Here is a 14,416-nt window from a genome sequence, read left to right on the forward strand (position 1 = left end):
TTTCTGTCCTCTGCAACACTTAGTCACGCCATATCCAAATTTTTGAGTGTAGATTCATTCTTGAAATTTCAATTACATGTACCTTGAAATTTTAATCATCTTTATACCCTTTATCTAAGTCTTAATGTAAGATTTACACTGCGATATGATTCAAATATTTTCCAATTACAATATGGGGATTTTTATAGGTTCCTTGGGGTTAAGTTCAGTTATGATTTTGGTTTCTGATGCTATTTCGTGACTTAGAACTATTTTCTACTGAAGGATCTTGGGATGAAAATAACAGGAGTCAGTTTTTGGGGTGTTGGTCAAGCTAGTTAGTAGCAGCAGAGAATTTTATTTTTGGGTATTTGATTTTGGATTTACCAACACGGTAATCTAATGCAATACTTAACGAGAGCCCCAAGGGGCACTATGGCCAGCCTGTCAGCTTTTCATAAAATGGCAAATGATGCATTCTGAGGGTTAAATTTATCAAAATACAATCGTGGCTAAGTAGCACATACAGCGAATGGAGCTGGCAGAAACAAATACCTCAGATAAATCTTTCCCCTTGGTCTTATTGATTTGAATTTTCTGAAATTTGCTCAATAAAGTAAAATTGAATTAGATTTGATATATTTTTTGCAGAATAAAATTTAATTGAATTTGCAGTTTGAGCACATGGCTAATTAACGTATCAAGGTCCTCCATCCGATATGGGGAAAAGCTATTTTTCTCGGACTTTGCACAATTGTCAATAATATTTTCTGTAAGCAAATTAAAAATATTCCTCCCAAAAACCAAACCAACTTAACATTTCACAGAAATCGATCTTGAAATACAATTTTAGATCTTAAAATAAAACCCAGAAGTAAAACGGTAGACGATACCGCGGGTTCACGTGAACACCTGCCTATCTCAGCATCGAATTTGTGGAGAAAAAATGGTTGAGCATTGTATTCATGCTACACAGCTCACTGTTAGGTTCTTTATGATAGATGCGGTAACGTGCTGCCACCTGGAGGGAGCGGAAGTGTAGTCAGGAAGTTTTGTTGACGTGTCAGATGTTTTTTGACAGAATTAGCTACGTAGCTAACTGATAACGAGTATTTCTATAATGTGTTTGTAAATTTTGTCTGTTTTGTAACGGCCATATTTCGTTTAAATCATTATCCTAAAGGGGCACTCAAGTCGCCCTTACAAGTGCAACTACAACTAGAAGCGACTGGTTGGAGCAACTGGCAGCGATCGTCAGCGACTGGTTTTTTCCCAGTCGCGGCTACCTAAGCGTCTACAACTGACAGCGATGGGTCGGCGACGCAAAAACTGCCAGTCGCTATGAGTTGAACATGTTGAACTTTTAGCAACGCGTCGCAGCGACTACCACTAGTTGTACAGCGTTTTTGTCGACCTGAGCGCTACTGCAACCGATTTCCGCGTTGTAGGGAAATACTATAGTCATGTGATTAGTTCAAAATGGCGGACGGCTGGTCGGAAGCTTCTGAAGCGAGGTTGATCGAACTCTGGCAGGAACGACCGTCATTGTACGACACATCGTGCAATGATTACATAAATAGAAATAAAAAAGATAGCGACATAAGGGAGATATGTTTTCAGCTAGAAAAGTCCGGTCCCCCAGTGGCTATGAACATGACGAACATGTGCATTTCCTAAAACATTTCCTTACCTCATTTCCATGCAGATGGATCCCTAGTGCAATCACATTTTCACTATGTTGCCTGTTTCAATAAAACATGCTGTGTGTCATGGATCCTAATAGCTCAGCCACAATTTATCCCTTCATATTATCTGGGAATAAAGCAGACCGTACTTGATTTTGATATTTCAGTTTATCTTCACACAGTAATACAGTTGGTTTCAATATTGGTGAGAACATCTTCAGGTTACTTTTAGATAGAGTAGCACTGCTGTCATGAAAACAAGTACTAGGCCAGCTGAAATGACACCTAAAATTAAGGAAATTAAGATTAATTTGAATTATCGTTGAACTAGAATTACGCCTTGCGGCCTAAAATACCCCTAAGATACCTCAACTTAACTAATTAAATAGTATGACAACAGTATGACACAGTAAAAATACAATCCTTTTATTGGATTAAGGGTAAGGGTTCCAATGGGTTTAGTCTAAAGGATACAGAGGGTTAGGTTATAGGATTAGAGGTTCGGAGTTTGCACCCCCAGTGCGCAGGCGACAGAAAAATAGTTGCCGATTTTCCAGTTTATTTCAGAGAATTATTTGAGTGTTGTTAGACCTGTCGTTTGTCCGGCTAGTTGCGGGCACGTATCCCTGTGTTTTAGGGGCAGCGTAGTTGTGCTTAATCCAGGTGATAGTTTGTTTGTGCGGGCGTTCGTTTTATGGCGAGTGTGATGCGTGTGTTTGTTTGTCGCAGTGATAGATGGCGTGTGAGTGAGTGGTTATCACATTATGGGTACTACTCTCTCATTAAGGCTGTTCGGTGTCATACTGTTTAAGCAATTAATCAAATATTTTTCAGCAGTTTCTCTGAGTCTTTGGTCCCAAACAGGGATTGACTGGAGTCCAAATATGTTTATGCTTTGAAGGGTGCTGCTGAATTGAAGTGTTTGGCTACGGGGATCGGTCGATTGTTTAAAGGGAGGTGAAGAGTATTTTAGTGGCCGTCGATTTACAGATTTGCCTATATCATAGAAGTGTGGGCCTTTAAAAATGGTTGTGTCTAGAAAATTAGCAAAATTGTTTGTCAATCTCCCAGGTGAAGTCAATGGACGTATGATGGGTCTGTAGGATGTTCAGGAAGGTAACTAGTTCCTATTATCATGAATTTATCATCAATACACCTCTTATAGAGACATGGTAGCCTCAAGGAAATGTGTGGTGTCTTTGAGATAGGATTGATGGCTGAAAGTTATGGATGAAGGTAGTGATCGACCCAGGCTGCAACATGATAGGACTCGCTGCTGCAATCAGATACAATAGGACAGCCAGGCGGGATTTCACTCGCAACAGTCCATTTATCAGGGTTTTTATGTGTTTGGGCAGTGGGTAAAACAGTCTTGGTTGGGGTTCAGAGGGGTATCTAAGTAATTGTGCAGCATTGATTTTGTTGGGGGTCCAGCCCGAGGGTAGACGGAATTTAAGAGCTATGCTGGAGCGCTGTCCTTGAAGTGATAGTTCCACATCCCCAGTCGGTTTAAGTCCGTAAAGGACTGAAGTCTGTCTTTGGCCTCATGGTTGGGAGTGCTAGGAGGCCTGAGGCAATATGATAAACCTCTGAGTAGATTTCTTTGGCCTGAGGAGAGCTGTGTCCTTTTTGAAAGGTTCAGGACTGAGGTGGCTGTGTCGTTATGCGAGTCCTATCTGGCGGGTGGTGAATCCCGAGGCGGAGGGACTGCGGTGGTTGGGTGACTGGTCAGTGCGGCTACAGCGGCTGTCTGTTGAGCCGAAAGTTGACAGCGGCTGTCTATCGAGCCGAAAGTTGGTCCCCTCATCAGTTGCAGTTGTATGCAAGTTTTTGGACAATCAATATTCATGTGTAAATAGATTGCTTTTTGTCCAGCGGCGGGCGGGTTTGCGTTTAAGGTAGTGCCTAGACCTCACCAGGGGGCGTGTCACAACGGATTGTGTTGCAGCGGTCATAGATGGTCAGCGCAGAATTTCAGAGGCATTCTATGGGCCCATTTTAGGGCGATCTCGCTGGCTCGAGGGTCAAATTCATGCAGATTGAATTCATGTAGGCCTATAAAAGTCGTGAAGTGGTGTTCTCGTAGGATGGAATGATTTGATGGAATAGATATTCCCCAATTCGGTGGCCGATCACGGATAGATTCAGCCGTTTCGGTCGTCATGCTGACTGGTTTGATATTTGCGGATCAGGTTCTGTTGTTGATGGGCCAGGCCAGGCGGTAATTTTTCATTGACCATGAATGGCTTGCTGAGCACGGTACTGACTGGATTGCGTTTTTCAGCGAGTCGTCAGGCAATCCCTGGTACGTGGAGCCCGTGTGATGGTTTTTGTTCAAACGGCAGATATCTTGTGGTGGTTGCCTGTGGTTGGCGCGGCTGTTGTCTTGCAGTTGTCTTGAGGTTGTTGCAGCTGTGGTCTCGAAGTTGTCTGTGGTTGTTGCAGCGGTTGTCTCGAGGTTGTTGTCTGGTTGCTGCAGGTGTTGTCTCGAAGTTGTGTGCTGTGGATCAGTGGGTAAAGCATTGGACTATCTTTTCGTTTGGTTTCTATTCCCAATATAGGCCTAGGGGATGTAAGTCAGAAATCTACTGTAATGCCCATGCTCTAACCAAACCCCATAACCGCAGACGTTAACGTAGCCACGGCCTATTGAATATTCGTGGACACTCTGATTCAATAACTCAGCAACATCTTTTTTTTAACGGATGGATTTCTAGAAATATACATACTGCGTCTTTAACTGTTACGATACTCGTCGAATGGCCATTGGTATACCTAGTTTTCAATTTTCCATCCAATTACAACAAATTGACTAAGGTACTCCATCTCACTGACACTGGTCCATCATAAAGCTTTTCTGGAAGGGCTGGTGGTGGTAGTAGTCTGAATACGTCGTTGTTATGGGTTCCTACAACAGGGAACAACAGCTAATGTCTATTTCTACCTGACTTGAGAGCATAGGCCTACCAGGTGGCCTAAGTAGCTCAGTCAGTTTAGGTGGTACATAGGCCTACCTGAAACAAGTCTTATTAGGACCAGGAAGGACCACAGGGGTTTGGCGATGGGCTTGGATTTTATTTCCTGGTTGTTGATAATCTTGCGAGAATGGCGCTAAATATGAACTGCGAATAAATTCAAAATATCTCGGAAATACCTTATGTTTATATTGTTTATTTATCCGCTATAAAGTTCCGATAAACAATTGGTCGTCAAGAATCATTATCAGACGGTCGTCACGCTACTATATAAAATAACAAGGGATGAAACGCAGTTCAAGTCGTGCCAGCCAGAAAGTTGGGACGGTCACGTGACTTAACGCTTCTTATTTGACTGAATGCAAACCCGAAGCATCTAAGACGGAAACTATGATACGAGAAAATATTTGAGAATAGGCCTAACTTACATTCAAATGCATTTTTTGACTATGAATTATATATTTCATCATAATTTATTCTTTATAAGTTATTCATTTCATATGAATCATAATCTGACAATTGATATCGGTCTGTGAATATGTTAACTTTTCATGTTGAAGTTTTAAATGCGATGACGTCATCAGAATGTCACGTTACTGTCCCAACTTTCTGGCTGAAAATTTAAGTACAGCGGAGGCCTGGCGTTTCATCCCTTGTTATTTTATATAGTAAAGCGTGACGACCGTCTGATAATGATTCTTAACGACCAATTGTTTATCAGAACTTTATAGCGGATAAATAAATAATATAAACAAAAGGTATTTCCGTGATATTTTGAATTTATTCGCAGTTCATATTCAGCGCCATTCTCGCGAGATTATCAACAACCCAGAAATAAAATCCAAGCCCATCGCCAAACCCCTGTGGAAAGCTCTGGCAGTGGACCTAAAACATTGATTTTAAATCCATTCTTCACTTTTTGAAGGATATATCCAAAATAGGCCTAAAGTCTTCATTGAAGAAAGGGGTTACAAAGAGAAAATTGACTACATTATTTGAAAGTTTAACAATATGTTTCCATACCTACCTACTGAAGTTTGGTTTTAGTACTAGACCTAAGTGGTAACTTAGCAGCACCATTTCACTTCGTCTTCAGTTGAATCAGTCGAGGCGGCATCAGTTTGTTGCGTTGCGTGTAGGTGTAGTGTAAAATAAAGTCTGGTTGGTGGTCCTGCCTGAAAAATGGCCAATACGGCAGCACTTTTCGGCTGATCCTATTTCTATCGTTCATGTTCTCGTTCTTGAATTTTCTTCTTCACACCACAAACGAATGAATCACGTGGAATGAATGGATGAATGAATGAATGAACCATGAGTCCGCAACATTTAATGCCGGTGCGCAAATACACATTCGTCCGCCCGCTAGTGCCACCTCAGTGACATCCTCGCTTGCCAGGGTCCGGTCGACTGGTTGCCTGCACTTTTGAAGGTAGAGACCGGCAACCAGTCTAGGGTCCAGTATCGCTACGAAACCTCGCTTAACGAATCCCTTGATAGCGACTGGCGGCAAAAGCTGCGGAAATAGTGAATGACGTTTATTTCTTAGAATGTGGAGTTTAGGAAATAAACTTTTCCGATTGAAACCGTCTTTACATTGGGGAAACTGGGAGAAATCTTGATCGTATTAAGGAACATAAACCGGATGTTTTTAATCGAGAAATTAGTAGTTCTTCATTCATTAGAAACCGGACATAATTTTGAATTCCCTGGAGCCGGTATTATTTTTCCTAACAGCAATGTCACCAAAAGGAATTAATCTGCTTTGATTAGCACTCACTCCAACCGCTCTGTCAACCTTAACAAAAGTTTCAGCTACCCATAATAAACCGCGACAGTAGGGGTACTCAAGACCCCATTGCTTTATGTGCAGTGATTCGTATCTCCATGGACTCTAATTCGTTTTAGAGTCCATGGCATCTCATATCATACTTACATACATATATACTGTGTATTTATTTGGTGAGTCATTTTAGACTGGGGTAGTAGCAACCACGGAAATATTTCTAGTACTTCGATCAACTTTTTAGAAATTTCTTCATTTCTGTTACTATCATCATTCTATCACGGATATTGTGAGCTACAACTGAATCAGTTACAATTGGTGATTCTGGAGCCGGATGCTCATTAGTTAATTAACAGAAATATGAAAAATTCATATACATAAACAACATACGGTACCTGATACAAAATTGTTTTGTGATAGATCTTCAATCATTGAAATGATCCAGGCCAAGTGATTAATGAAAAAGTGCAATCAGGTTTTTTGGGTGGCAGTTTAAGGAGCCCGAGTGTAAGGGGTGAAGCATTTTGAGGAAAGTTTGGGGTCCTCCACAAAGAAAATTTCGAAGGATTTATATACATTTCCCAACGCACTCTGGGTACAGGGCTTTCTTTTCAGAAAATCATCCATCTGACCGAAGTCATGGTGATCGTCGATCCCGACGGACGAACATCACCATCATATGCAACTGAGAGTAAATTCAAAGAAAATACAGTTACCCGCCTAATCCAGATCAGCTTTGTCGGGATTTTTGTCCAATCCGGACAATATTTGCAGTGCATTTATTCCCTAATATAGGCCTACAAGAAAATAACTTTTAATCCGGATTTCCAGTAAACCGTCCGCATGAATTTTTTTGGTCCCAAATGATCAAAATTAAGTGGATTCTTTTGTATTTAGGTCAAGACCCCTTGGAACCACATCTGCATCCGAGCTACAGCCTAGTGTTCATAAGTTATGAATCAGGTACCCAAGTGCACTCAAGAGGTACTGAGTAGACAGTGTCTCGGCTGAGGGACTTCATTGCACCAAATCTATTTTCATGTAATAGAACATGTACTGAGTACTGAGCCTACAAAATTTCTGAACCTGGTATTCCTTCCACGTTCTTAAGAGATCCTTTCGCTTGAATAAGTACAAGAGAAAAAATGGAAGGCCGAGAAGATATTTATAAAATTATTACAAATTTTAATAACATTTTTTCAGTCATCTAGTTTACAAGCAGATACATGATTTAAAACACGTTCTTTTATTTATCGCGATGTGAATTCTGCGTCCAATAGTAAATCATAAATGCAATACACAAAGTCACTAAAAATTACAAAAAATCTACCAAATTCGCATTCTGACTGCAAAAAATCAATTTCAAAAAATCAATTTCACCAGTCTGTTGTCATGGATGTTTTCATTCCAGCTCATCGCAACACCCGGAAATTCGCATAAGATTTTTCGTAATTATTAGCATTGTAGACCTTTTACCTAATAATTGCAAATGTACTTCAATAATAAAACACACAGTTCATCTCTGTTGGAATGCATATACATGTGTAAACAGGAATTATTGTCCATAGATATTTTTCTCTGCGTTGTAATCTAAATGGTATAATAATGATATACGTAATACGTACATATATCTATATAACTATTTATAACTAGATTAATAACGAAATAACAGTAATGCTTAATAATAAAATACAACATACTCATTTAATTACTACGGTAGCATCATCTGAAGATGCACACATTTCATGTGTAGATGTCCACGGTCGAGGTGGATTAGATAATTTTGAACTCCGAGTTCAAGGCACAGGCAATGTGGGCAGCTCGAATGTTGACATCTTTGAGTCCTCGAACTGAATTTTGTCAATACAAAATTTTCCATGGACATCTTACCAGATGACCTCGTCAAATTTTGATGAGATTTATTTCACTTTTTCAGGGAATGCCTGCTACCAGTACCAATGTTAGAATGAAATCTTGCTAGAATTCAATGTTCGACAGTCCACCGGAATATGGATATGACAAATTACGAAACGAAAGAAAAAGAGAAATTGAGAATTGGGGTGAAAGTGAGATCAAAATCAACAGTTACTGAACCTCATATCAAACTGTTCATTCAAAATTGATAATGATTTACTGATGATTGATAAAAACAAACAAAATAACTGAAAACGAAAAAAGCATTACTGATATTTGTGTCCGCTGCTTAAAATGCAGCATACTTTTGATATAATATTATAATACTACCCTCAATAGATAACACTCATGACATGACAGTAGGATATTGGAAATATTTACAAGTCGTCATGTTAAGTGCAATCTATTGTCAGATTTCGAAATTACAAATCCCATATATGTAACAGGGCAATAATAACCATTTCTAATTACTACCGATTACTGCTAATTTACGTGTAATAGTTGCGTACGTGTATCCATTCTGGTGAAATGAAAGACTCAATTGTTGCAATTTCTGAACTAGCGCCTCACTAAAACTATATACTTATATATCAGAAAAAAATTGCAGAAATGCATTTCCAGACATACGTAGGCCAAACATGAACAACAATTTCAAAGTATCATTGTTAAGAGCACAATGAAATAAAACTTTCAATTGGAGATGAAACAAGAAATCTACATCAAATGAAATTTCTTACAAATTCAATACAAAAAGAAAAATCCTGATGCAAGACTTCAATCCAGATTTCGTGAAAGCTAAATTCAAATTTTACCCCACAGTGATCACACTACATAAAAACGTATGCCTTTTATCAATAATTGTATTTTTCCTATGTACATATGATACATGCAATACATATGTTTGTATACTGCATTTCATCCAATCATGAAAGAATAGCACAAATAATACGCACAAAATCATTCTCAATGCACCTAAACACGCTCGTAAACTCGAAAACCGCACACAAAATATCATCCAAATTGGACGATTATCGCAGTAGGAAAGTATCGGCAAATTACAGGCAAATAATCAATAAGTAAGTCCAGAATTATTCCTTCATCATGACTATGTATGTATATGGCACTAAGAAAATTTCACAGACTCAAATATTTCACAATATGATTCACATACCATACATAAACAGGGCAACAATTGTATCGCATAATTTTCTTGAAACAAAAAAAATCGCTGTGCAATATTAATGAAAATCCCATGATGACTTGTGCAATATAATCCAAATCTTCACGATTATCAATTCCAAATGTCACGTCCATAATTCCAGCTCGTAAGTTCTAATTACTGAAGAGATCCCAAGGTCCATACGTATATTGATAATCCAATCACACACACGCACGCGCATACATTGATCATAAATCCTTGCTATGTATAATCCAGATTTAATCATAGTCCACAGTAATCCAGATAAACTTGCACAATAATCCCGTAGGTAGAAGTAATAAACCACGTAATATATGACATGGCACACGATACAACAGTTTACTATTAAAGACACCAAGCACCATTATTGATCGATAAGTCCTCATTTTTTTGCAAATAAATCCATCACTTTCCGGCATAAGGATGTGGAGGTATTCCAGCAGCGGCGGCCGCGGCTGCCTGTTGAGATGCAATGATTGCTGCAAGAGAGAAAAGAAACATTGTTGAATCCAAATCATGATCAACCTAAAAAAAACCAGAACAAATGTAGCCAGAATCGATACGTGTGAAATGTGTGTACACTTAAAGCAGCAGTGGAAAGCAGATATTGTTTGCTAAATGAGGCAGCTAGGTTAACGAAACTTATCCAAATTTAGAGAAATTGAACAAAGCTATAGCTTCACATGTAACACATAGAAAGGTACAATGTAAAACCCTTTACTCCAAAATATTCAACGATTAAATTTGAACCTAAAACTCATCGATTAGTTGTGCTCTGTGCAAGGCGTATGGAAAGCCAACGCTTTAAACAGTAGACGTTATATACCGAAACGTAAAATATCAGGACGGTAATACAATAATTAAATGACTGTCTTCTGTGTTTCTCAAATTGTCTCAAAGCGTTGGCTATTCCATAGGCTTGTAATATGCATTAGGGTTTTACAGTACCTTGAGGATCGTGTGGCCACTTACCACCATAAGGGTCATATATAGCACCAGGTGGGTAGCCGCCCATTAGGTGTGTATGGTGGTGAGTATGTAGATGGCGCTGCGGTGGTGGCGAATTCGTATACTCCGATTTCGACTTATTTGACATCGGCGAACCCTCCGCCATTTTAGGTGACATTCTCGAGTCGGGTTTCACTTTTTCGAGTTCATGAATTTTATGCTGCTGACTCGCGTAATAAGACGCGTGCTGCTGCAAAAGGTCCAACGCTTTCGGTTGTTCACCGATGACACCGGGAGGAGGCTGTCCAACCGGATGACCAGCGGCAGACGGAATTGGAGGGATTTTGTCCTTGTCCGGATGATCGACGGGCGACATGTAGCGGATCTGAGCGGGATGCATGTATGGATGGCCCGGGTATCCCATCATGGGCGCCAAACCGCGGTACATCGGATGATTCGGATTCGGATCGTAATGCAATTGAGCCGCGTAATGCGGATACGGATGACCCATATAGCCCGGATACGCACCCTGCACCATGTTAGCACCACTATGACCGACGGGCGTCATATCTTTATGTTTACTTGTCATGGCTGGACTGCCTCGTTTATCATCGATACGATGATGCGGAGGCGGAAATTTGTTTGCGTCTTCGCGATGTTTCGTCGAGCCGTCGCGACTGCCGCTGCTGTCTCGACTACGTTCCATCGCTTCCCGCTGTTTTGTGGAATCGTGCGGCGTCGGAACTTTACCTGGACGCTGCCCGGAGTCTTTGTGTGAAGATTTCTCCGATTTCAACGACTCGGAATGTTGTAAATCGCGTTGTTGTTTATGGTCAGAACGCGAATGTTCAGATTTCTGACGATCGTGCTCGCTGTGACCGCGCTTGCGAATATCTTCGGCGCGATGCTGCTCCATCAGTTTTTGTTGTTGATACATGTAATACCGCTGTAACTCTTCTTGATGTTTTTCGCGAAGTTTTTCCTGTTGAACAACGTTCGGATCGATCACGTCCTTAGGTTCGGTTTTAATACGAATCGTCTCTTTCGCGGTGACGACTTTCTTTCCAGAATCGCTGGCACCCGATTTCAAATTCATCGGTTGATCGTAGTCTTTTTCACTGCCGATCTTGGATTCGAGCAGCTTCGGATCGTTTTTATTCTGATCGACGATCGGAAGATTTTTCGGACTACCCGTACGTGATAAACGATCATCTAATTTCACTGGTTCCGTTCCGGTGGTTGGTTTATTTGGCGTTTTACACTCTGGAGCGTTCGGCGACGATTTTCCACCCGCACCCATTTGCTCTCTTCGTATACGTTCCTGTTCTTCCATGTAAAGTTCGTGTTGTTGTTTGTAATGAGGATCTGTCGCCATCAGATGCATATGATAAGCGGGATCCATCGCGTATCCATACGCACCCATATACGAGAACTGTGGGTGCGTTATAGCGCGACCGTACATCTGAGGTTGCTGCTGTTGTTGCTGCTGCTGCTGTATTTTTTGTTGTTGTTGCTGTTGTTGATAATCTTGCGATTCGGGATAATTCGAAACGACTTCTTTCTTGATATTCTTAATCAATCCGTTATCATCTTTCGCCCCAATGCTGGCAGCACCTTTTTCTGCATTTGCGGTTGATTTCGTCGCATCGATCGGCTGCGATGACGAGTCTATCGATTTTCCAGTTTTCTTTGCGTCGTTTCCAGCGCTAACCCCCGGCGGCGTCGTGGCCGGTGTGTTAGACTGAGTTTTAGAAACAGTCGGTATCAGATATGGCGGCTGACCGTAATACGAATACATGCCGTACTGTTTCATCGAGGTGTCTGCGTTACGTTCAGGAGTATTCATACTTTCAGGTTGAGTACATTTCGGATTTTCTTTTGCGGTTTTACCTTCGTTTTCGCTATCCAACTGAGGCGCTGACTCATTGGCGTCCGATATATCTGAGTACGCAGGGCTTTGAACATTCTCGCTGCCTGGTTCGGCAACTTCAGACTGTTGAGGCCCTGCTATAGGAGAACTCAAGTTTAAACTAGCTGGAGGTACACTTCCGCGTGACTGCTGTTGGTGTGCGTCAACACTAGAGGGCGTATTCGCCGTTGTCGATTCAGATTTTTGTTTAAGCACTGATTTCGATCTGTTATCTGAACTTTCCGCAGCTTTATTACTACTAAGGGAAGGGTTCGCTTTAATCACAGATTTTGGTTCACATTTCACAGCCGTATGATCATCTTTGTTATTATCCGTGGTTTTTGTGTCGCGATTGTCCGAAGATTTTTGCGCGTCGCGATCACCTTTGTCTTTCTTCTTCTTTTTCGCTTTTTTTTCTTTCTGTAAACCGGCTAATACCGGATTCACAGTGGACGGTTCGGTCATCGAAGTGGGCTTCGGTTGAATCGGTTTTAAATTCGACGTGGGACTAATTTGCGGAGCTGCCATGGTGGAATGTGTCAATGGTCCGGTGGTTAACGTAATCACTTGCGGCATCGCGGTAGCCGGTACGATTGGCCGCTGTGCCACCGTTTTGCTACTTTTTCCTTTGCTTTCGCCTTTCTTTTTCTTATCGTCTTTTTCGCCGATGATGTGCGCCGGAATCGTCGCGACCGTCGTGATCGGTACCGTCACCGCCGTTATCGTCGTGGCCGTTGACTGACCGATCACGTGCGTTGTGGTGGCGTCCATCGGTTTTTGTACGACTGTCAAATTTCCGATGCGCGTAACATTCGCGCTAGTAATTTGATAAACCTGCGATGATGTCACCGGTGTAGCCGAATTCGTACTACTGACCGTTGCGATGGTTTCAGTGTTAGTTTTAGCTACCGTCGCGACAGAGTCCGATTTCTCATTAATCGAATCTTTGGCGGAACTACTCGTAGACGATTTGCTATCGCTACCGGAATCTTTCGATGTTTTCGATTCGGTAATATCCACTTTAGTTTGATTGGCTTTCGTTTTATCGGTTGTGTCTTTCGATTTCGGCGTTCGTCTGCCAGTCGTTTTGCTATCGCTGCTCACCGAATCGGTAGGCGTCGATGGCCGACTATCCTCAGAACTATTCTCTTTGTCTTTATCTTCGCTATTATTCGAACTATTCGCCGTGTGCGCATGGCTCTGGTGATAGCGTAGTCCGTTGATATGACGATACTTTTTATTACAGTTCGGTTCGGGACACTCAATCAGCGCCGGCTCCGATAATTCGGATGTTGCCAACGATGATATTCCTGTCGGCGTACCACGAGAATTTGAACGATAACGTTTCGCGGATTTAATGTCTTCGGGGTTTATATCTAAATCTACTGGCCGACCTTTACGCTTAATTCCACTGGATGTGATATCGGATTTAGCCGGGCTCGGTGGAGCTATAGTTCCATTACCGCGTCTGCCTTTACGAAGCTTGCGAGTCTCGAGACTTGTTTCCGTAACCGGTGTACTGCTCACACTACCTCTAGCTCCACGTTTTCCACCCCGTTTCGGTGTTCTGGCATCAATATCACTCGTGGGGGAATCACAGGAAAACCTACGAAGAAAAAGACAAACATTAGTTATGTTTCGATTAACAGATTACAGATAATATTGTTAGTGCATTCTTACATGTCAGAGATTGGTACTTATAATATATTGTAATAAATGTATTTTAATAATTTTGACAGTGGTTTTGGTATATTTTACACCAATTGCACAGTCAGTTGCAGCCAGGAATACATTTTGGAGAAAGTGAAACGAAGACATCTTAGAGATAGACTGTGGGCCTCCAGAAAATTTTGAAAAAAAAAAAATATTGACAAGATTAGATTAGTTATCCAAAGGTTTTTTTAAGTAAATAGGGCCTGGGTCATTCAATTTCTAAAGCATACTTTCAAGCTCCAAAAATAGTAAAATACATTTTTTTAGGGGGATGTGTCCATCTCTACATTCAGGGTTAAAGGTTGGCACTGC

At 41.1% G+C, this 14,416-nt stretch overlaps 1 protein-coding gene across 3 annotated transcripts in view; it reads right to left on the bottom strand.

Moving 5' to 3' along the window:
- Positions 1-7,628: 7,628 nt before the first annotated feature.
- Positions 7,629-14,416, bottom strand: part of LOC141904946 (uncharacterized) — a 142,896-nt gene continuing 136,108 nt past the window's right edge. For 2 of the 3 annotated variants that reach the window (XM_074793582.1, XM_074793583.1), the window contains 2 exons: positions 10,483-13,997; positions 7,629-10,013 (listed from right to left, as the gene is read on the bottom strand). In XM_074793582.1, the coding sequence (XP_074649683.1) occupies positions 9,940-10,013; positions 10,483-13,997 (3,589 nt within the window). In that variant the 3' untranslated portion in view covers positions 7,629-9,939. The remainder of the gene's footprint in view (positions 10,014-10,482; positions 13,998-14,416) is intronic. The other variant, XM_074793584.1, reaches the window with a different exon arrangement.

This window comes from Tubulanus polymorphus, chromosome 5, assembly GCF_964204645.1.
Source record: "Tubulanus polymorphus chromosome 5, tnTubPoly1.2, whole genome shotgun sequence".
Taxonomy (NCBI): Eukaryota; Metazoa; Nemertea; class Palaeonemertea; order Tubulaniformes; family Tubulanidae; genus Tubulanus; species Tubulanus polymorphus.